Source organism: Diabrotica virgifera, chromosome 4, assembly GCF_917563875.1.
Source record: "Diabrotica virgifera virgifera chromosome 4, PGI_DIABVI_V3a".
Taxonomy (NCBI): domain Eukaryota; kingdom Metazoa; phylum Arthropoda; class Insecta; order Coleoptera; family Chrysomelidae; genus Diabrotica; species Diabrotica virgifera.
The window spans coordinates 262286854-262313111 of NC_065446.1; the positions used below are offsets into that span (position 1 = coordinate 262286854).

The 26258-nt window shown below is 32.0% G+C and overlaps 1 protein-coding gene across 1 annotated transcript in view; it reads left to right on the forward strand.

Annotated features, from left to right (window-relative positions):
* The first annotated feature begins 2437 nt into the window (after positions 1–2437).
* Positions 2438–26258, forward strand: part of LOC114325580 (homeobox protein MSX-2-like) — a 36000-nt gene continuing 12179 nt past the window's right edge. Inside the window, exon 1 of the mRNA XM_028273682.2 lies at positions 2438–2906. Coding sequence (XP_028129483.1) covers positions 2555–2906 — 352 coding nt within the window. The 5' untranslated portion in view covers positions 2438–2554. The remainder of the gene's footprint in view (positions 2907–26258) is intronic.

The window sequence follows — 26258 nt, forward strand, 5'->3', positions numbered from 1 at the left end:
TTGTTGAAATCTATTCTATCTAAAACTAAACCTAACAATGAACAAGAAAGAAAAAAGAATTGCATTGATAAAATACCTTGTGAATGCGAACAATTTTATTTAGGTGAAACATCAAGACCATTAAACGTTAGAATAAATGAACATCAGTCTTATATTAAAAATAGAGAATTTGATAGATCTCGAATATGTCAACACGCATGGGATAATGAACATAAAGCTCAGTGGAGAGATTCAAGTATAGTTCTGAAAGAATCAGATAGTAAAAAAAGAAAAATCAAAGAAGCGGCTCTAATTATACTAAATGAAACCAATTGTGTCGCAAATTCCTCGGTAGAATGCAGTAGGATGTGGTTACCCATACTGAAAGAGGAAGTCAATAGAAAGAAAATACCACGATTAGTGAGTCAATAACATATCGAGTTAGTACAAATTTCATATTTTAGTATTACTTATTGTATATCTATGTATTATTAATATTATTTATATTTAAACATATTAAAGTCAGAATTTGGTATTAGTTTTTTGAAAGTAAATTAAATGTAAGACCAAATACTTAGGTACGATGTCGTGATAGTATCAGTATCACGAGGTTTTTTCCTGGTTTTCCCTCGTGATTTACTATGGAATCTCTAACGCGAGAATTTTACTGTCATCGTTGCCTTTGGTTGTCTTTTTAAAGACAGATCACATGCTATGATTTTTTTGTGACGGATATTCTTGAGTTGGAATTGATTTCATGTAATCGAATGAACTATCTTTTAGTAAAGTCGTCCCAGGAACGCAACTCATAAATATCGGCGATATCATTTTAAAGTCTTCTACTTTAAAATGTATAATATACGTCTGAATTGCCAATATAAATGAGTCAGATTAAATAAATTATTAGAAGAATTTTTTTACTTAGCAACAACATTTTTGTTTATTTTAGTAGTATTTATTTTGTATTTTGACAACGAAACCCGATTTGGGCTTCGAAACGTTAATAAAATTATTTTTTCGATTTAATCGTGGCTTATTTCCCACTAAATAGTTAATCATAAAAATGCCACAAGGAAATAGCTTCAGAACAACAATAACTTATGCATTAAGTTCCTGTGGCGACACGCTTCAATTACTATTTTCCTAATTTTAATTTTTAATTTTTAATAACTTTTCTCTCAAAACGAAATAATACGCCCCATTTAAAATTCACATTTTTTCCGCTGATAACATACCAAACCATATGCATAAAAGGCCTGTTCAGTTTTAAGAAACGAAATATATCCCTATTCAGGTAAAATTACTTTTCAGCTTTTCAGATCTCCAGTAAATTATCGCCTGTCTGGCCATATGGTAAAACCACACAATGACAAATTAATGTTTGTAGTTTAGTTCAGTCACAGCTTGCAGTCCGGTCGGTCATAACCCCCCCCCGCGCTTGGCAAAATAATAACAAGCCCTTACGAGATATAAACAAAGCACGCCTTTGGGACCGTTCAAGTATTACGTAACGCAGGTTGGGGGAGGGGGGTCAAAAATCTTCAAAAATCGCGTTATTTAATACTTGAACGCTCCCTTTTTACCGAAATAAATACATTATTGATTGACAGTTGTTTTACGTTTAATTTATTACTTTTTATTTGTTTCCGTGGACAATAAGGTTATTACGCGCATCCACACACACCACGGAACATTCCCTTAAGGTTTCTAACTAGCGTATGGATTAAATTTGTCTGTTCGTGATTTAAGTTTTATGTCAGCTAATATATTTTCATATTTCAACAATTTTTTTCTTTAATTTTGGACCCTATTAGGGGTGGGGGAATTTCCCTATTTTCCCTCCCCGTAGATCTGCCACTGAGTGAGTGCTTATTGTGTCATAATGATTTCCTTCAGTAATGGATAGAACATATAAAGAAAAATGAGGGTTACAGTTGCTTGCACCAATTTCAAGACATTTCTACTTTTTTTGTCATTCTGTATAAAATTATATAACTTGGTACTTATTCTTAATCCTTTTCTTAGTTATTCTTCTTCGAGTTTTGTACGTTTATGGTAGATAGTTTTTATTCACCTGCCTTTAGTATATAGTATAGAGTTAAGGGAATATTTAGTGCCAGTTTCGAAATTCGAATATGAATAATTGTAAATGTACAGTGAATCGGTATAAGTCAGTATATCTAAAATTAACCCCATCGAACAACCCTATCAATCGTAGCAAAACCAAATCAATCCGCAACCATACATATTAATAATAGCCCGTCTAATCAAATTGAATTAATACTAGACACATAAGGACAAATGATATAATAAGGCTAAATCACGCTAGCATCATTCAGCAGCACAAATTTAGTGAGGGTCATCAATTGTACCTCCTGATTTAGGCAATAAAGAGAAGGCGGGGCCTCTCTCGTGACAGACCACGCCTCCTCGATGGCATGGTCCCACTCCTCGGGACTCGAGCCAGGACAGTGTAGTTCTGAACGCAGTGCTAGCAGCATCTGAAAAAAGTGTCAAAAACAGTGTTCATCCCCAATCGGTGTTTTAAAAACTCTGTGATAGTGATAAGTTTAAGATGGAGGATCCCAAAACGGACATCAAACATAAGATATCCTTTAGTGTAGAGTCTTTGTTATCGAATAAGGCCCCTATTCACGACAGCCACCATTTAGAAGACAAATACGAGGATGATATAGACGATAGCAGGCTGGAAACTTCTAGTGATAGATTAGATGAAGACGACGATGAGAATATTACTGTAGATGACGACGATACCGATGGGAGGGAAAGTTTGAGCCCTAACTCGTCGCATACAGTGCTTATTCCACAACCTTTGCACCCTTCATTACCTAGAATGTTACCCAACCATCCCCAGTGGCCCTTTCAGTGGATAGGACCCAACGGATTCAGGTCAAACTCTCCACAAGGTAAGTCAAATATATTTTTCACCTTTTTTATAAACCTTTTGGATTCAAATGTATTTAACCAAGATTTTAATCGTCGGAAAGTGGCTACCAACAAGTTGTTTGTCAGGCTTTTTTAGTAATTGTTTTAATAGTGTTCTTTATAACAACACTTGTTTTGAAAATATATGCTATCTAGCTCCGTTTTTATGTCACTCTTTCTTATACAGGTTTTTTCAAAGCAAAAAATTAGAAATAATATCGATACCTTCTTGTCTCAGTTTTGTTCAAAATTTTTGTAAAAATAGTGTATCTACTTACCTACACTCTGACTATGACAACTTTGGAATAACACCATAAGACATATAGGTACAATGAAAATGAGCTATGCCATTATAACTCTGCTTATCAATAATTTTCAAACGGAATACAAAACAGGAATAAAACAAATACCTAATCTTCATGATTTACTTAGGGCCTCGGATTATGCTATACGCTATACTCTTAGTTTCATAATAGAGAGCCAGAGTGACCTAACTGATTTACTACATTAACTAACATTACTTTACATAACCAAAGAAAATGATCAAAAACTATCAATGTCAGATTGTTTTAGTAATTGTATGTTAACCAATAATGATTCTTGGTCAACATAAAACTATTAAAACAATCGGACATTATTAGCTTCTGATGATTTTCTTTGATTATGTAAAGTAATGTTAAAATCAGTTAGGCCACTCTCACGGCCTCAATAATTGTTACCAATTATTCTCTTTAAGAAAATTGTCAATTGATATTGATACTGAACTTATTTTCTTACTCTATATTTTGTAGCCAAATATCCCGTTGTTTCGAAACAAAATATTTTGTGTTGTTTTCTTTAACTTTATATAGGTAGGTTGACTTGGATATTTAAGATGAATTTTGATATCCTTGATCAGGATTATTTCATCCATATTTCTATTACGTGGTTCACTCAGACTTATCTGTTTTTCTTTGATATATTGGCTCACACCATTGAATTTATTATATTTCGTTTGTAGATTACTTTGTAGATCAATTGGATTTTTTTCTACAAAAAATCGTGTATTTTGTTTTTACTTTATGTACCTTTTAGCCTACTTAACTTCTTCTTATGTCTTTAAAATGTTCAGGTATTCAGGAGTAGGTTTCTTTCTTTCTTTTAATTGTGTAGCATTGATTTTGATAAAAATAATATTCAGAATTTGTTAGAATAAAAATGTAGCAGGTGGTTTTTGCTAATTATTGAAGAAACAACCACAATCAAACATCGAATCAAGGAAAATAGATAAGGTATCAGAATCAAAAAACAAAAAATACTGAGAAAAAATGTAGCCGAGACTGTCACAAATAAAATTTTTACATATTTCGTTCAATATCAGACATCTTTACCACAATACTACTGAATTTATATTGCTAAAACTTCAATAACAAGAAAAATATTAAAATTAGTTGAAAAAGAAATTAAACTAAAATTACTATTAAAAAATTTCATAAACCGATGTCTAGTAGAAGTAGTCAACCAATCTGGCACTCGATCTCTGGATCTATTGAAGCAACTCCAATAGTGAAACCTTGAATCAGGGAAAATAAAAATATTATAAACTAAGGTAATAGGTACATGTTGTCCATATATTTTGTTCAATATCAAATATATAGTTAACATATAGGGTGACTATTTAAAAACTTTCTACTGTTAACCTCAAACTCAGTCAGGAAAGCCGTACTCGACTTCTGTTCAATAATAAAAAAATAGACTGCCTACAACATGTCTGCAGCGAATACTACAGTTCTTTGGTCACACGGTCTTCTGATGTTGATAATAATTTAAAGAGATTAATTGTTTCTGGAAACTTTCCTGGGAGAAGACCAAAAGGATGGTCACCAACCAGATGGTCCGGCAAGTCAAGATCCAAAGTAATAAGGACACGACAAGAAGGAGAGACACTACGCTAGAGCTTTTAGAACCCCTTTAGTCGTTTAACTATCTCTGCATATTATGATCCGTTTCATTTAAAAGCCCCCATGTTAATTTTTGTTGCATTTGTTTTTTTATTAGTTTTAATGTCTTTAATTATCTTTATCATTCTGTTACACTGTTTTTTAATTGTAACACATATTATTATCTAACTAAGTAAAAGGGTTTAATGAGATCTACAAAGTAAACAGGTTTTTTATATTTCAATGTTTGACAAATTTTTCTAGCTATGAATATAGCATCAGTATCTTACAGCTTTTAGGTACTATCATTAGGTTTTTTTTATCTTCACCTACTATCTATGAATAAATTACATAATATAAGGAATAGGTAAATGCGATGAATATGTTTAAAGACGAAAATTGAATAAAAATAAAATTGACATTAATTTGCTTTTTCTTGAGCACAAACAAATTGAACATATTTATGAAAAATACTCAACTATTCTTTGGTTCAAGTTGTACCTACGTACCAACAATAATATAAAAAAAAATTAATATTGTCGATATGTAGATATAGATCAGAGGATGGAGCTGTATACAAAGACTAAACTACCTACTAATAAATATAAATCCAACAGATTAATGATCTGATGAACATACTACAATAAATAAAATGATTTCAAAATGTAAACATGTAGCAATGAATGAAAGAATATAGAATATTTGAATTTTTTAAAGATCTTCCCAAAGGTACTAACTTTGAAATATACAAGTATGTACATAAATTCTTTATTTTTGAGTAATGAAGACTATTAAGACGCTTTCTTAAATAAATCACTTGTTTGTGATCCGTCGGAATAACATATAGGTATAACGTATATTTATATTATAGAATTGAGAATTGAGCCACAATTATTGGTGTAATGAAAATTACGTTTATCTACTCTACAGTCGGAAAAATGAAAGAATACCCATGAACGAACATATAAAACACGCTGTATTTTCCTGTCACAGTGTCACACAAAAAATTGGCCAGCGCAAGTACATGTAATAATTATTGTTACATGTACTTGCACTGGACAATTTTCTTTGTGACACGGTGACAGGAAAATACAGCGTGTTTTATATGTTCGTTCATGGGTATTCTTTCATTTTTCCGACTGTATGTCATATTATGTATAAGTTTTTATTAGTTTGTGAAAACTGTCACTATAGATAGCAGTGCGTGAAGTGTTTAAATAAGTGTGCGTGAAGTAACAATGTATTTTAAATGGGACTTACTTTTTCGCACTGTTTTTGACACACTTTCATATAATAGAATATCCTTAACTTTCGCGTTGCCATGGTGATGACATAATGAGCAATAAATTACGACAAGAGTTTTGACAGTTTTGTGGTTTGAAAGAGGTTAGAATTTTTAAATGTCAAAGTTCTAAAAATTGTAGAATAGAAATAAATTCCAGTGACGAAGAGTTACAGTTTTTTTTATTTGTTTATCGCAGATAAAATATTGTATGAAACTGTGCGTGAAGTACTTTTTGCGAACTTACGCGATGTATAGCACTCGCTCCGTGGTCGCTCGTGCTCTAAACATCGCGTGCGTTCGCAAAAAGCATACTTCACGAACTGTTTCACAAATAACTATTATTAACCAATAATAGACGTTCCGACTTCCACTCCAGAAATCGTTCTCAAAAAAATTCTGGGAAAATTCAATTTTGTGAATATAGCACAGAGAATAAAACTCAAATGATACAGTATATCCACAATTGGGGTGCCCAAGAGGAAAAACTTTTTTATTTTCAATTTTAGCGAAAAATGTCATTCTTGATAAAAAGTTTTGCTTGTTCTAAAATGCCATAAAATGAAATAAAATTCAAGTTTTTCAAATCCTGCTTAATTTTGTAGCCAATTTTATGTAAATCCTTATAAATTTTTGCAAGTCCGAAATCGTAACAATAATCTTGTGTTGCCAAGCCACAATGTAGCTTAGTAACTGTCAACTCCGATAAATAATTTGCGAATTGTAATTTTTTTCGACCATGTTAAGCGTTTAATAAAGAATTTATCTTGTGATAAATTTCATTATTAAAATTATTGGATTAATAATTATTTAATTAATAAATAATTTGATGATTCAAGGAGAACCACAAAGTCTGGCTTTATAATCTAGAGAAGCGAAAGGGTTGTTCTCCCAAGTTATTATTGTTATAATTTCGAACTTAGTGCAAAAATTTATAGGGATTTACATAAAATTGGCTATAAAATTAAGCAGGATTTGAAAAACTTGAATTTTATTTCATTTTATGGGGTTTTAGAACAAGCAAAACTTTTTATCAAGAATGACATTTTTCGCTAAAATTGAAAATAAAAAAGATTTTCCTCTTGGGCACCCCATCCGTGGACACACTGTATCTGTCATCCACTATGTCCAACTAATACAGTCATATTTGGAAGACAGAACCTCCAGAGTTAAACAGGAAGGCGAATATTCAGACGACCAATCAAAGCAGTAGTCCTACAGGACAGTGTTCTGGGACCCTTACTGCATTTATTATATACATATCTACTTGTGGCATCTACGTTTAATGATTAAACTGGGCACATTTGCAGACGACGCTGCACTATTACAGTCGGTGAAATATTGGAAAAAACAACTAGAAACCTCTAAAATGCAGTGAACAAAATAAGCACTTGAAATAATAAACGGCGCACAAAAATTAATGTAGGAAAATCTGCTCATATCGATTTCATTTGCAAAAAAATAAATAATCACCCAGTCAGACTGACTACCGTTCCTTGAACTAAATCCCCTTCAAGAGAACATTTGAATACCTAGCACCACATTTGGATAGCGAATAAAGTGGCAGGGACATATTTTATGAAAAAGAAAACTGAAAAACTAAAACTGAAATACAAGAAATCAAACCAGTATCGATCAAAATCGAATACTAAAGAACATAGTCAATGCTCCGTGGTATACCCGCAACAAAAACCTACATTGGGAACTTTGTATAGTAACAATTATTATAAAGAAGAAATAATAAAGATTGTCAACAAAGCTCACGAATACCGACTATATAACCGTCGTAACAGTGAAGTGTTAGAACTGATAGATAATCGAGACCTAACTCTCAGGCCCAAACGCACCAAACCTTTTGAACATATGATAATGATACATGTGTAAATGTCAATTTAAGTTCGGACAGTGAACCTAGATGCAACAGTGGAGTATGCAACAATAATTATTACATTCTATAGTAAAGTATTAGATTAAATATAAAATGCGAGTTAATCATAAGATTAGGGGCATTGTTCCTCTAATTAAAAAAATCGGGCTAGTGCAGTTATAATTAATTATTGAAACGGGCACGTGCCAACTCGCAACTTTTAATGGCAAACATTTTCAAATTAAAATGTACACCGGCCAATTCGTAACTTTTCTACTACCTGAACCTGCCAACTCGAAACCTTCTACAGGTAAATTGGAAACCATGGATTAAATCTAATACCTTAGGTAGTTAGGTTAAAACGTAAGAAATAAATTTGAACAGTAACGGATTAAGCCAACACGGGGCCTATCGCAAATGTATACATTTCAGTAATGTTTATTGATAACAAAGCTCCAATTCTATTTAACTTCAACTCATTTAAAAGCTATTTCAATAAACTAATCGGTTCTTTTTTCAGTTTTTTTTGGTAAAATGTTGTAACTTATAGACGAAAATTGTTAAAATCGGCTATTTTTCATTTAAATTGTCAATAAATAAATAAATTTAGAAAAAATTAGTCAGATTTACATAAATTTTATTATTCTATCCATATAGAAATTAAAACAATTGTTACATAATAAATATAGTAGTTACACTCTGTGTCATAAAACCGTGTATTTTTACTCATTTCTTTAGGCTACTTCATGTAATATTGAGAAGTTTTATTTTTACATAAGTTATTAACGTTTAACTGACTTAATATAGTTTTAGAAGCAACAATTAAGTATAGCAAGATTTATAAAACCTTGTTTAAATTGTTTTAAATGCACTATAATGCGGTTACCTTAAATTTTGTTTTAAATTTAAATGCTTTTTATCTTACTGGTAGACAAAAAGATAGCCAAAATGTGCATTGTTGACATCAAGTTGTTGATAACCAACATAAGTGTATGTTACTACTCAAAATATTTAAAAAAAGAATGTGTGTGTACTTTGTACGCACGTAAGAAGTTATACTTCTATTATATGATTATATGATTATAAACGAAATTAATATACTTTTTATTTATATTTTATTTAAATATTAAATTAATTTATACTTAATACTTCTCAAACATTTTTATTAAAACAGTGCCAAAAATTAAAATAATAAAAAAATAAAACACACACAAACACATTAAAAATGCCACAAATGATTTCTGAACATTAATTGTCGGAAAAATTTTTAACTAAATACGTATTTTCTGAAAATAAAATTATATAATAAATATACTTACAATCATAAAATGTATAAAAAAAATAAAAAAATAAAAGTTTCTATTGGGATTCGAACCAACTTACCACGCGGCTGGTATTTGCGTTGTATTGGGATTCACTCGCATTAAAACTGCGCCACAGAGACAGCTTGTCATTATGTGCGAAGATCGTCTAACTAAACAGATTAACCTTTTGACATTTTTAACTTATGTAAATAAAATTATTTTGATTTTGAATTAAAATGATTTAGAATTGAAAAAATACAACAAAACATAGGGTAAGAAGACAATATATTAGGTGAATATTGATAGAAATTTTGATGGTAATCAAATTATGTAAAAAAAAGTATTACATACTACTTATATATTTTGGTAGGTTCAAGGTAGGTATCGGAGCCCGTATAACGACTAATAAATTTCGCAATCACTTGCGTCGTGCAAAGTGGCTATGTTCAAATATCATAACAAAATTTGATCAACTATTTATAAAACACTTACCAGTGAAAGATTCTTTAGCTTTGAATAAGCGAGATCTGCGGCACTCATACTAGGCACAGTTTGATGAGCTTTCACATTGGCATGCACCAATCATCTCTTCTATGTAAATAAGTCCAAAAATATAATATGAAAACTATTTAAAAAGGCAGTATAACCATTAACTAACTTTTTGTTTGTTGTTTCTCTTCCTACAAATTTTAAAACGCAACAAGCATACATTATAACCAAACACAGTCCCACAGCTGTGCCACAGCTGCCATATTGGATAATTTTTGTCATGTCATTTGAACATCCAATCAGAACAAAGTTATAATGCGCATGCGCCCGGTCGCTAGGTTTTCCCATATAAAATTTCACCGTCATTACGCCCGTAACGAAGTATAACTTCAAAAAACTTACCGTTGCGTCGGTATAACAGGTTGCCTTGCAACCAGATGCAGAACAGTACAATAAATGTTTTCCACTTTTTAGCACTTTCTTTAATTTTGACGGACAGTGCGTCAAATGTATAAGTAAGTGTTGTGACACTCATAGAGTTATATATTAGCATAGAGAGAGTGTCATTCAGAGCGAAGTGACGACACCATCTTTTTTATTTGGATTAGTGCTGTTTCACTCTTACGCATAGTAAAGCTGCGACAGTTGTCCTCCCCTCCCGTAGGTACCTATACTCACACTTAACGTCATCTTAGTTTCACGATACAATGTGCTAGAGCTAGAAAGAGATACTGCAAACCAGTCCATGAGATCTTGTCGTCAGGAAGCGCGGAAGGTAGGCTCACTCTATGTTAATATATATCTCTATGGTGACACTAGGTATATGTATTTTGCAAAGTATAATAGGGAAAAATGCAACGTCTATAGACGTTGTGTCACATTACATCAATGGAACTTAGACGTCTATAGACGTTTTGTCCGTCAACGTGTTAAGTGAAATTTAAAATTGTTTACAACCAATAACTTACACCCACGTTCACTCATTACGAAATCTGTTACAAGAATTTCAGTCATTTTCACAAAATTTATTTGGATTTTCTCTAGTAACTCTTCCAAGAAACAATACATAAATGATGAATACCTTTTACACCACCTTCAAAGAGGGTAATTTATACAGGTACATACCTGGAGTAACGGTATTAGATTATCAAGATTACTTAAAAAATTAAACTTACAAATTCACTGGTAGTTAGTGGGTCATCGAAAAATTACTTGCGAGCTAGAGTTGCCAGTTGGCCTGTAATTAGGATGGGGGATTAAAATAGTTACGAATTCACCGGGACCCATTGAAACATCCAGTGGACTGTACAAATACAGCTAGAATGTAAAGTTCCTTAGACTATCTCAATTAAATTAAATGTACTGAAGCGTACTACATTACAGTAGTATATTATAAGGAAGTAAGGAGCATTTAATAAGAAAAGAGGCCTGTTATAGAATCACATAGAAAAACTTTTTCAAATTAGTACCTCATACTTAATTATTTAACTAATAATGTGCAAAAAATGTACGTTTGCGACAGTTCTTCCTTGGTATAAATACGATAATTGCTCACATCCACATTCTAGTCATTCATTCTCCTTTTCCAAGTCTGAGAAAGTTCTTCCCACCCATCTTTTAATGATAATTAATAAGATCTACAAGCAGCAAATCATTTTTTGTCTGATTTAATTGCAAACTTTACGTGCCGAGGTTCTAATTGCTGTATGACAATTAAACTTTTGTAGGCAAAGGTCGCCGTGTAAAAATGGTTTTTGTAGTTATCTATGCACGCTAAGCTTGTGGAAGATGGTGTTTTAATTAATAGACATTACAATTTTAAATATTGGGATTGTTTGTTGCAAACAGGTGTGTGCAAGGTATCAAATGATTTTAAAAGCAGTTCTCCATGACCATTTTGGTCTACCTCGTTTTCTTCTAGGAGGCGGAGTTCATTTGTCTATCTATTTTGGCCATCTATTTTCAGGTATTCCTAGATCATAAGGATATAGACTACAGACAAAATTAATCACATAATTTACACTCTTATTATTTCTCTTCATATTACGAACGAAATGGCGTTGCATAGAATGGGACGAGACAAAGAACTTTTGACCACATACTTGGGGCAAATACTTAGAAATGACAAGTATGAGTTATTACAGCTGATTCTACTTCTTTTGTACGCTACATTAAAGTAAACCGAATAAGATAGGCGGGCCACGTGTTAAAGAGATCGAGTGACGAAAGACTTCTGAACGCCACATTCTGGGAAAGGCCCGATGGCAAAAGGTCAGTTGGTCGCAGCAAAGAGTACAGCAATGGGAAATAGCTGCTCAGGACCGACAACAATGGAGGGAAATAGTAAACGCGGCCAAGGCTCACATAGAGTTGTAGAGCCAAATGATGATGATTCTTCTTATTTAAGTGCCATCTCCGTGACGGAGGTCGGCAATCATCATAGCTATTCGGATTTTAGAGACAGCTGCTCTGAATAATTCTCTCAGGTTGCGCAGCCACGATATTCTGCTTCTCCCTATGTTTCTTTTTCCTTAAATCTTTCCCCGCATAATCAATTGGAGCAAGTTGTATCTCTCTCCACGTGTAATATGTTCGAGGTATCCTAATTTTCTTGTTTTGATGGTATTTAAGATTTCCATTTCTTTATTCATCTTTCTCAGAACCTGTGTTTGTGATGTGTTCTGTCCACGAAATTTTCAGAATTCTTTTGTACACCCACAGCTCGAATGATTCTAGTTTTTTCATCATTGATGCATCATTCAAGATCCAAGCTTCCATTCCATAAAACAAAGTCGAGAAGACGTAGCACCTAGCCAACTTAGCTCTGAGCTCCAATTTCAAATCGCTTGTGCAGAGCACTTTTCTCATTTTGTTAAAATACAGCTGATTATGAAGGGTAAAATGAAGGAAGAAGAGTCCTGGTAGACGACAAAAATATCCTGGCTGAAAAACATTTGTGACTGGACCAGTTTAAACACACAGATGCTTTTCAGAAAAGCAGACGATAGAGACGAATAGAGAATAAAGAATAATTTTAGGAAAAACCCCTAATCTTTCCCCTCGCCTGGCAAGGTCTTATGCTCTTCAGAATCGCCTGTCATTGTACAAGTTTCTTCTGAATGACTTACTCAAACACATACTTAAATTTAAACCTTACAGGAGAAAGTTTATTTTACCCCCTAAATTTGCACTTTTCGATTCACCTGGTAGATACACGTGCACCGCTGAGGCCTGCCAGGTCATGGTTTTTAGCCTTGGTGTGCTATGAATTATCACTAGACAAATTTCTAGCCTTACAGGACGACCGTTAGTCGGAGGGTTCACTAGCTCTTAAGGTAGACTTCCGCACCAAGCGACCGAGACAGGAGACCGCGACAGGCGACAGATAGGCGAGGTCTCCCCACGACTGCTCTCAATGCAATTATATCAGGGTAGTTCTGCAGCCCGCGACCGAGACCAGCGACCAACTATCGTCTAATCGCGACCTATCTGTTGCCTGTCGCGGTCTCCTGTCTCGGTCGCTTGGTGCGGAAGTCTACCTTTAGACTAATGGGTGATACCTAAGCCATGAAAAAAGTTTTGTGTTTGTGTAACGTGTAATGTGGTCGTTTTTTCTGTTTGGGGTTGTACGGAGGACAAAGCATTTAGAACCAAAATTCATATTTATATTCACAAGATGCAAATGATAACACCTCAATGTTGTAGCGGTACTTTTTTATAATTAGACCATTAGCTCCGATGATGACGTTTATGTCGAAAGCGCTCAGCTAAAGAAATAAATTATTTACACACTGACATACTACATTTTTTATTTCCTTTATTCATTCAAGTGTGTACAAACTTATCAGTCTTTCAACTAATTGATGAATACTTGCTCCTCATTTTGTTTATTTTGATTGTTCCAATTTTCTGGAGATTTCCAGTTTTTGTTATTCTTTTCTTTTTCTTACTACTCGCTCTTTATTATCATGATCATGTGGCATTTGATGGGGCGTTGGACTGGTACTGGATCTGAAGATTCGAATAAGAAGATTCATTATTCATTCGTCAGGAAAATATTGTTGCATTCGTCACAAAGACTGGCAAGGATCGCCGTGTGGCGTTGGGCTGGACAAATTGTCGTTTATCACATAAGAGTTTTTTTAGAAATGATACGTTTTATTGGCCAGCAACCAACGTTTATGTTAAAATTTTCAAATGGGTCTTCAAAATACTTTGCTGTTATCTACTGACGTCAAGATATTACGCCTTCATTTTCATTTTGTTCAACCATCGTGTTACTAATTATGTGGTACGTTCGTGTAAGAGTGCAAACGGCTAAAATATTTCAAATTGGAAGAGCGCAAAATATGTTAGAAATTTTAGTCCAGAGAAATAAGATTTTTTTCATGACACATCCCCCTCCAGGCCGAAACCAAATTTTTTGAGTAGTATGGACATCTATATTAATAACCTTTATGTTTCCTGCAGCCGATTTTGATGATATAGTTATAAACAAATGAAGATCAAAAAACGGTAAATTTTTACTTTTTTCGTCTATAACCAAAAAGTTTAGCAATTAAAACAAATTTTAGAATAAGAAACTCATAAATCGTCTAAAAAATTTCAATATGGCGTTCGCTGAATATGTCTATCCTTATTGGTTGCTTAGAAAATTGCAAAATAAATAATAAATTTTGAGTTTTTATAAATATTCATAACTTATGTAAAAATTAACTTGAACCTTCTTATTACACGAATTGCTGAGACTTCTGGTGCTTAAATTATATTTTAAATTTCAAAGCAATTGGTCAAATAGTTTAAAAATTATTTAATTTGTTTATCCCAAATTAATTTTTTTTGCAACACTATAAATCAGAAAATTATGAGGTTACAGTAAGACTTCTGACAGTTTATGGAAGAAGAACATTTATACTATTGACTTAATTAAAAAAAAAATAACAAAAAGTAATTTTAAACAGTGTAAAATTATTTTGCAAAAACACATCGATTTTTTGCTTACTTATAAATAATTTGAATAACTTTTTAACCGTTACCCGTAGAAAAATTATTTTTTTCTAAGAGCGTGCAAAAATGTCTACTTTCGCGCACGCATTTTAGTTTAGAAAGTTTCACATTTCCGCACGCGTGTTACTTTTCCTCACGCGTGTTACTTTTCCGCACGCGTTTTTTACTTTTCCGCACACGTGTTAATTTAGATATGTTAATATGGCCTTAAAGTAATTATAATACATGCAATAAACTAATATTTAGATATTATTTACTAATTTATTTCAAATATATCTTATTGTGTTCCTGTTTTAATGAAATTAACGCGACAATTCGATGAAATAATAGTTATTTTCCTAACAAGTGCAGAAAGTCATTCTTTTCCGCACGCGACTGCAGTTTGCCGAACGACGCGAAGCGGGAGTGCAGTCGAGTGCGGACTTTCTGCAAGCAGTCGAGTGCGGAAAAGAGACTTTCTGCAAGAGTTAGGAACAATCTTTTTTCTAAGAGTCTTTAAAAAATTACCAAATCTTAATCAATTAATTTAATTAATATGAAAATACATACACAAATTAATTCTTTGACAAGGTTGTCAAAACCAAACTTTCAATATAATTAGTTAGCATGACGACGATCTTGGTTTCCATGACGATGATTCAAAACGACTGTTATTGTCTACCGATTTGACTTTCGAATATTATGTCAAAATAATTTTATTTCATCGACTTGTCGCGTTAATTTCATTAAAACAGGAACACAATAAGATATATTTGAAATAAATTAGTAAATAATATCTAAATATTAGTTTATTGCATGTATTTTAATTACTTTAAGGCCATATTAACATATCTAAATTAACACGCGTGCGGAAAAGTAAAAACCGCGTGCGGAAAAGTAAAAACCGCGTGTGGAAAAGTAACACAAGTGCGGAAAAGTAAAACTTTCTAAACTAAAATGCGCGCGCGAAAGTAGACATTTTTGCACGCTCGTAGAAAAAATTATTTTGACATAATATTCGAAAGTCAAATCGGTAGACAATAACAGTCGTTTTGAATCATCGTCATGGAAACCAAGATCGTCGTCATGCTAACTAATTATATTGAAAGTTTGGTTTTGACAACCTTGTCAAAGAATTAATTTGTGTATGTATTTTCATATTAATTAAATTAATTGATTAAGATTTGGTAATTTTTTAAAGACTCTTAGAAAAAATATTGTTCCTAACTCTTGCAAAAAGTCTCTTTTCCGCACTCGACTGCTTGCCGAACTCCCGCTTCGCGTCGTTCGGCAAACTGCAGTCGCGTGCGGAAAAGAATGACTTTCTGCACTTGTTAGGAAAATAACTATTTTCATATTTGGAAAGACAAAATTTTTATACACATTTAGAAAAAAAAAACAATTGTCCTAGGACAATTAGGGACGTAGTTAGCCCTCCTTTTTTTATTCACATGTCATTGCAAAATAATTTTGCAGTATTTAAAATTATTTTTTGTCATTTTTTTAAATTATATTAATATTATAAATCTTCTTCTTTCATAAACTATTCAAAGTATTAAATGTAACTTCATCATTTTCTGACTTACAGCGTTGCAAAAAAATTAATTTGGGATAAACAAATTAAATACCTTTTAAACTATTTGACCAATTGCTTTGAAATTTAGGGTGTGATTTAAGCACCAGAAGTCTCAGCAATCCGTGTAATAAGAACGTTCTAAGTTAATTTTTACATAAGTTATGAATATTTATAAAAACTCAAAATTTATGATTTATTTTGCAATTTTCTAAGCAACCAATAAGGTTAGACATATTCAGCAAACGCCATATTAAAGTTTTTTAATGTTGTTCTGAAGCCATTTCCTTGTGGCATTTTTTTATGATTAATTATTTATATGGGAAATAAGCCACAATTAAAATGAAAAAAATGAAAAAAATGAAAAAAATAATTTTATTAACGTTTCGACGCCCAAATCGGGTGCCGTTGTCAAATAAAATTATTTTTTTCATTTTTTTCATTTTTTTCATTTTAATTGTGGCTTATTTCCCATATAAATAATTAATCATAATTAAAGTTTTTTATACGATTTATGAGTTTCTTACTCTCAAATTTGTTTAAAATGCTTAACTTTTTGGTAATAGACGAAAAAAGCAAAAATTTACCGTTTTTTGATCTTTATTTGTTTATAACTATGTATATCATCAAAATAGGCTGCAGGAAACATAGAGGTTATTATTATATATGTCCATACTACTCAAAAAGATGGTTTCGGCCTGGAGGGGGTTGTGTCAGTAACAGTATATTTTTTTTCTTATTTCTCCGAACTATTTATGTACACTCGATTTGGAAATGCATGATAGCATAGTGTTTATGGCAGAAGATTACGATGGTTCTTATACAAAGCTGTTCAAATCAGACATCCATACCTAATCGTTCCTCATCTACGGTTAGGTATCGAGGGAGGTGCGTCTAGCTTTTGATGAATCTTCTCCATTTTTTTCTGTTCTTCGCTAGTTGTGTTGCTTCTTACCAAGATTTACCGTAATAAACCTTATTCCGTAATATTTCTGCTATATCGCTGTTCTACTATTTTATTGGTGTGCATCTTCGGTTTTTTCCTATTCGTTTATCTTCCCACACACTTTTTATTTAGCTGTTACTATCCAGCCATGTTATGTATATGACCGAAACATGCTGTCTTCTATTGTGTCAAGCAATGGTTTAATTTTAAGTATCTTTCTTATTTCTTTATTTCTGAGTATGTCTGTCCTTCTTGCCCCTAACGTTCTTCTTCTGCTGTCTTCTACTTAAGATCCAGTTTTTTGCCCTGTATATCAACGTTGGTCGTTGACCTATATTATCGTTTCATATAGGCATTCTCATCTTCGATTTTCTTGATAATTCTTTGTTGTTGAGGAATCCTCTAGCCTGTTGTTGAGATCGTCCTCGACTTCGATGCTTCCTCTGTTATTTATTACAGTTCCGCGGAATTTGTTTATTGTTTGTTTACTTTATTTTTTGTTGATTTATCATTATATTAAATTGACACCTAAGGATGAACTGAGTTTAGGTAAAGAAACTAAATAAATAAGCAGATATAATTCTTTACAATGTGAAAATATCTCCTAAGGTACCTAATATTTTAGTTTCATATGATGAATCTGTAAATTCACAAAATAAAGGAAAAGTCAAGACTTTAATCTTTTTGACTTACATAATTTATTACAGAACACTTCTATATCATACGAACAACCACCAATTACGTAATCTTGCAAATTTAATATACTTTACACTAACACAATTTCATGGATATAATGAATGCACTCTCTCAATTAAAACTCATTCAATTATGGCAAAGAATGTTTCATTATAATTACAGTACCAATTAAAACTAAATTAATAACATCTTGTTTTTGCTTAGAATTATCGAGATGCTGGTATGTAACCAATAGCAATTAATTTCGTTGACCAGTGTTGGAACATAACTTGCACATTACTTATAGGCCTTGGGCCCGCATATACAATTATTATTTATGACCACACCGTTGAAACTTTTTGTACTTGTTATTTGGGTGGAGTCGGACAAATTTTGAGCTTGGCGCATTATGGTAGTGGGGCGTTTGTCTGTCAAGCGATGACGAAGTTGTCAATTTTATGCAAGAAAAAAATTTATTACCACATTGGTCATTCTATTTTAATCAATGGATTTTGTCATATAAACAACGAAAACAATTTTGTCGGACAAAAATATTGGGGCATACGACGCGTCGGACACGCTAAATATGTCAAATTTATGAAAATAATAAATTTATTACCACATGGATAATTTTAACGGTATCTACCATAAAGCATTTTTACAATAATGTGGTAACCTTGTCGGACAATTTTCACGGGGCATATGCGCAGTCGGACGCGCCGAAGATGTCAATTTCCTGAAATTTTTTTATTTACAACCATTTTTCCGACAACATTAGTAGGTTATAAGTAATTATATTCTTAATCAAAAAATCAAAGTGTCGGACAAAAATATTGGGGCAACTCGACAGTCGGACAAAAAATTTAATTTTTATTAGTAAAGTATACTTTCCAATTATGCTGGGTTCGTGCATCCCTTGTTTTACAACCATTTTTCCGACAAAAATAGTAGGTTACAAGTAATTATATTCTTAAACAAAAAATGTAATTGTCTGACAAAAATGTTGGGGCAAACGAACAGAAAACTTAATTCTTTTAGGCTATCGACGAGGAGGTATTATCAAAAAAAAATTTAAAACAGAGTTTCTCGGTTACTTTTGAATCGATTTAGCTGAAAATTGGTACACACACTAAGTAAAGCATTTAAAAGGGTATGACGTAGGTCGTAACCCAAAATTTTCTTAAAAAATTTTCCGACAAGAGGGAAAATTTTAGAAAAATTGTGATCTGATAATGTGTGTATATTACTCCTTGAACAACGACAAACATCGTTCTGTATTTTTTTCTCGAATTAAAAAAAAATTTTCAGCACATGTATCAGCTTATAAGTAGTTATATTCCAAATCAAAAAATCTAAGTGCCCGACATAAATAGTGGGGCAAATTTACAACCATTTTTCCGACAAAAGTAGTAGGATACAAGTAATTATACTCTTAAACAAAAAATGTAATTGTCTGACAAAAATGTTGGGGCAAACGACCAGGAAACTTAATTCTTTTAGGCTATGGACGAGGAGGTATTATCCAAAAATATTTTAAAACAGTTTTTCTCGGTTATTTTTGAATCGATTTAGCTGAAAATTGGTACACACACTAAGTAAAACATTTAAAAGGATATGACGTAGAGCTGTACCCAAAGTTTTCCCAAAAAAATTTCGGACAAGAGGGAAAATTTTAGAAAAATTGTGATCTGATATTTGCGTACATACTCCTTGAACAACGACAAACATCGCTCTGTAGTTTTTTTTCTCGAAATAAAAAAAAATTTCCGACACAAGTATCAGGTTATAAGTAGTTATATTCCAAATCAAAAAATCTAAGTGTCCGACAAAAATATTGGGGCAAATCCAAATTCGGACAAAAAATTTAATTTTTAATGATAAACTATACTTTTAAATTATGCTGCGTTCGTGTACCCCTTATCTTTACAACCATTTTTCCGACAAAGGTAGTAAATTACAAGTAATTAGATTCTTAAACAAAAAATGTAATTGTTTGACAAAAATCTTGGGGCAAACGAACAGAAAACTTAATTTTTTAGGCTATCGACGAGAAAGTAATATCAAAAAATTTTAAAAGAGTTTTCTCGGGTATTTTTGACTCGATTTAGCTCAAAATTGGTACACACACTAAGTAAAACATTTAAAAGGGAATGACGTAGAGCTGTACCCAAAATTTTCTTAAAAAATTTTCTGACAAGAGGGAAAATTTTAGAAAAATTGTGATCTGATATTTGCTTACATACTCCTTGAACAACGACAAACATAGTTCTGTAGTTTTTTTTCCAATTAAAAAAAATTTCCGACACAAGTATCAGGTTATAAGTAGTTATATTCTAAATCAAGAAATCTAAGTGCCCGACAAAAATATTGGGTCAAATCAAAATCCGACAAAAAATTTAATTTTTATTAATAAACTGTCTTTTAAAAAATACTGGATTCGTGCAACCCTTACCTTTAAAACCATTTTTCCGACAACATTAGTAGGTTATAAGTAATTATATTCTTAATCAAAAAATCAAAGTGTCGGACAAAAATATTGGGGCAACTCGACGGTCGGACAAAAAATTTTATTTTTATTAGTAAACTATATTTTCAAATTATGCTGGGTTCGTGCATCCCTTATCTTTACAACCATTTTTCCGACAAAAGTAGTAGGTTACAAGTAATTATATTCTTAAACAAAAAATGTAATTGTCTGACAAAAATGTTGGGGCAAACGAACAGAAAACTCAATTCTTTTAGGCTATCGACGAGGAGGTATTGCCAAAAAAAAATTTAAAACAGTGTTTCTCGGTTACTTTTGAATCGATTTAGCTGAAAATTGGTACACACACTAAGTAAAGCATTTAAAAGGGTATGACGTGGGTCGGAACCCAAAATTTTCTAAAAAATTTTCCGACAAGAGGGAAAATTTTAGAAAAATTTTGATCTGATAATTTGTGTATATACTCCTTGAACAACGACAAACATCGTTCTGTATTTTTTTCTCGTATTAAAAAAACATTTCAGCACATGTATCAGGTTATAAGTAGTTATATTCCAAATCAAAAAATCTAAGTGCCCGACATAAATAGTGGGGCACATCCAAAGTCGGACAAAAAATTTAATTTTTATTAATAAACTATACTTTTAAACTATTCTGGGTTCGTGCATCCCTTATCTTTACAACCATTTTTCCGACAAAAGTAGTAGGTTACAAGTAATTATATTCTTAAACAAAAAATGTAATTGTATGACACAAATGTTGGGGCAAACGAACAGAAAACTTAATTCTTTTAGGCTATCGACGAGGAGGTATTGCCAAAAAAAAATTTAAAACAGTGTTTCTCGGTTACTTTTGAATCGATTTAGCTGAAAATTGGTACACACACTAAGTAAAGCATTTAAAAGGGTATGACGTGGGTCGGAACCCAAAATTTTCTAAAAAATTTTCCGACAAGAGGGAAAATTTTAGAAAAATTGTGATCTGATAATTTGTGTATATCCTCCTTGAACAACGACAAACATCGTTCTGTATTTTTTTCTCGTATAAAAAAAAATTTCAGCACATGTATCAGGTTATAAGTAGTTATATTCCAAATCAAAAAATCTAAGTGCCCGACATAAATAGTGGGGCACATCCAAAGTCGGACAAAAAATTTAATTTTTATTAATAAACTATACTTTTAAATTATTCTGGGTTCGTGCATCACTTATCTTTACAACCATTTTTCCGATAAAAGTAGTAGGATACAAGTAATTATACTCTTAAACAAAAAATGTAGTTGTCTGACAAAAATGTTGGGGCAAACGAACAGGAAACTTAATTCTTTTAGGCTATGGACGAGGAGGTATTATCCAAAAATATTTTAAAACAGTTTTTCTCGGTTATTTTTGAATCCATTTAGCTGAAAATTGGTACACACACTAAGTAAAACATTTAAAAGGGTATGACGTAGAGCTGTACCCAAAATTTTCCCAAAACAATTTCGGACAAGAGGGAAAATTTTAGAAAAATTGTGATCTGATATTTGCGTACATACTCCTTGAACAACGACAAACATCGTTCTGTAGTTTTTTTTCTCGAAATAAAAAAAAATTTCCGACACAAGTATCAGGTTATAAGTAGTTATATTCCAAATCAAAAAATCTAAGTGTCCGACAAAAATATTGGGGCAAATCCAAAGTCGGACAAAAAATTTAATTTTTATTAATAAACTGTCTTTTAAAAAATACTGGGTTCGTGCAACCCTTACCTTTAAAACCATTTTTCCGACAAGATTAGTAGGTTGTAAGTAATTATATTCTTAATCAAAAAATCAAAGTGTCCGACAAAAATATTGGGGCAACTCGACAGTCGGACAAAAAATTTTATTTTTATTAGTAAACTATACTTTCAAATTATGCTGGGTTCGTGCATCCCTTATCTTTACAACCATTTTTCCGACAAAAGTTGTAGGTTACAAGTAATTATATTCTAAAACAAAAAATGTAATTGTCTGACAAAAATGTTGGGGCAAACGAACAGAAAACTTAATTCTTTTAGGCTATCGACGAGGAGGTATTATCAAAAAAAAATTTAAAACAATTTTTCTCGGTTACTTTTGAATCGATTTAGCTGAAAATTGGTACACACATTAAGTAAAGCATTTAAAAGGGTATGACGTAGGTCGGAACCCAAAATTTTCTTAAAAAATTTTCCGACAAGAGGCAAAATTTTAGAAAAATTGTGATCTGATAATTTGTGTACATACTCCTTGAACAACGACAAACATCGTTCTGTATTTTTTTCTCGAATTAAAAAAAAAATTTTCAGCACATGTATCAGGTTATAAGTAGTTATATTCCAAATCAAAAAATCTAAGTGCCCGACATAAATAGTGGGGCACATCCAAAGTCGGACAAAAAATTTAATTTTTATTAATAAACTATACTTTTAAACTATTCTGGGTTCGTGCATCCCTTATCTTTACAACCATTTTTCCGACAAAAGTAGTAGGATACAAGTAATTATACTCTTAAACAAAAAATGTAATTGTCTGACAAAAATGTTGGGGCAAACGAACAGGAAACTTACCTCTTTTAGGCTATGGACGAGGAGGTATTATCCAAAAATATTTTAAAACAGTTTTTCTCGGTTATTTTTGAATCGACTTAGCTGAAAATTGGTACACACACTAAGTAAAACATTTAAAAGGGTATGACGTAGAGCTGTACCCAAAATTTTCCCAAAAAAATTTCGGACAAGAGGGAAAATTTTAGAAAAATTGTGATCTGATATTTGCGTACATACTCCTTGAACAACGACAAACATCGTTCTGTAGTTTTTTTTTCTCGAAATTAAAAAAAAATTCCGACACAAGTATCAGGTTATAAGTAGTTATATTCCAAATCAAAAAATCTAAGTGTCCGACAAAAATATTGGGGCAAATCCAAAGTCGGACAAAAAATTTAATTTTTATTGATAAACTATACTTTTAGATTATGCTGGGTTCGTGTACCCCTTATCTTTACAACCATTCTTCCGACAAAGGTAGTAAGTTACAAGTAATTATATTCTTAAACAAAAAATGTAATTGTTTGACAAAAATCTTGGGGCAAACGAACAGAAAACTTAATTCTTTTAGGCTATCGACGAGAAAGTAATATCAAAAAATTTTAAAAGAGTTTTCTCGGGTATTTTTGACTCGATTTAGCTCAAAATTGGTACACACACTAAGTAAAACATTTAAAAGGGAATGACGTAGAACTGTACCCAAAATTTTCTTAAAAAACTTTCCGGCAAGAGGGAAAATTTTAGAGAAATTGTGATCTGATATTTGCTTACATACTCCTTGAACAACGACAAACATCGTTCTGTATTTTTTTTTCCAATTAAAAAAATTTCCGACACAAGTATAAGGTTATAAGTAGTTATATTGTAAATCAAAAAATCTAAGTGTCCGACACAAATATTGGGTCACATCCAAAGTCGGACAAAAAATTTAATTTTTATTAATAAACTGTCTTTTAAAAAATACTGGGTTCGTGCAACCCTTACCTTTAAAACCATTTTTCCGACAACATTAGTAGGTTATAAGTAATTATATTCTTAATCAAAAAATCGAAGTGTCGGACAAAAATATTGGGGCAACTCGACAGTCGGACAAAAAATTTAATTTTTATTAGTAAACTATACTTTCAAATTATTCTGGGTTCGTGCATCCCTTATCTTTACAACCATTTTTCCGACAAAAGTAGTAGGTTACAAATAATTATATTCTTATACAAAAAATGTAATTGTCTGACAAAAATGTTGGGGCAAACGAACAGAAAACTTAATTATTTTAGGCTATCGACGAGGAGGTATTATCAAAAAAAAAATTTAAAACAGTGTTTCTCGGTTACTTTTCAATCGATTTAGCTGAAAAGTGGTACACACACTAAGTAAAGCATTTAAAAGGGTATGACGTAGATGGGAACCCAAAATTTTCTTAAAAAATTTTCCGACAAGAGGGAAAATTTTAGAAAAATTGTGATCTGATAATTTGTGTACATACTCCTTGAACAACGACAAACATTGTTCTGTAGTTTTTTCTCGAATTGAAAAAAAATTTCAGCCCATGTATCAGGTTATAAGTAGTTATATTCCAAATCAAAAAATCTAAGTGCCCGACAAAAATAGTGGGGCACGTCAAAATTCGGACAAAAAATTTAATTTTTATTAATAAACTATACTGTTAAACTATTCTGGGTTCGTGCATCCCTTATCTTTACAACCATTTTTCCGACAAAAGTAGTAGGATGCAAGTAATTATACTCTTAAACAAAAAATGTAATTGTCTGACAAAAATGTTGGGGCAAACGAACAGGAAACTTAATTCTTTTAGGCTATGGACGAGGAGGTATTATCCAAAAATATTTTAAAACAGTTTTTCTCGGTTATTTTTGAATCGACTTAGCTGAAAATTGGTACACACACTAAGTAAAACATTTAAAAGGGTATGGCGTAGAGCTGTACCCAAAATTTTCCCAAAAAAATTTCGGACAAGAGTTAAAATTTTAGAAAAATTGTGATCTGATATTTGCGTACATACTCCTTGAACAATGACAAACATCGTTCTGTAGTTTTTTTTCTCGAAATAAAAAAAATTTTCCGATATAGGTATCAGGTTATAAGTAGTTATATTCCAAATCAAAAAATCTAAGTGTCCGACAAAAATATTGGGGCAAATCCAAAGTCGGACAAAAAATTTAATTTTTATTGATAAACTATACTTTTAAATTATGCTGGGTTCGTGTATCCCTTATCTTTACAACCATTTTTCCGACAAAGGTAGTAAGTTACAAACAATTATATTCTTAAACAAAAAATGTAATTGTCTGACAAAAATGTTGGGGCAAACGAACAGAAAACTTAATTCTTTTAGGCTATCGACGAGGAGGTATTATCAAAAAAAAATTTTAAAACAGTGTTTCTCGGTTACTTTTGAATCGATTTAGCTGAAAATTGGTACACACACTAAGTAAAGCATTTAAAATGGTATGACGTAGGTCGGAACCCAAAATTTTCTTAAAAAATTTTCCGGCAAGAGGAAAAATTTTAGAAAAATTGTGATCTGATAATTTGTGTACATACTCCTTGAACAACGACAAACATTGTTCTGTAGTTTTTTTTTTCTCGAATTAAAAAAATTTCCGACACAAATCGGGTTATAAGTAGTTTTATTCCAAATCAGAAAATCTAAGTGTCGGACAAAAATATTGGGGCAAATCCAAAGTCGGACAAAAAATTTAATGTTTATTAATAAACTATACTTTTAAATTATGCTGGGTTCGTGCATCCCTTATATTTACAACCATTTTTCCGACAAAGTAGTAAGTTACAACTAATTATATTCTTATCCAAAACATGTAACTGTCTGACAAAAATGTTGGGGCAAACGAACAGAAAACTTCATTATTTTAGGCTATCGACGAGGAGGTGTTATCAAAAAAAATTTTAAAACAGTTTTTCTCGGTTATTTTTAGATCGATTTAGCTGAAAATTGTTACACACATTAAGTAAAAAATTTAAAAGGTTATGACTTGGAGAATGGAGAAGAAGACACAATGATGAACTCCAGACAATATACGGAGATGAAAACATAGTACGCTACATTAAATCAAACAGAATACGATGGGCGGGTCACGTACTAAGATCAAGTGACGAAAGACTTCTAAATGCCACATTCTGGGAAAGGCCCGATGGAAAAAGGTCAATTGGTCGCCCAAGAAAGAGATGGAAGGACGCAGTAGCCAGCGATCTACGCAAAATGGGAGTACAGCAATAGG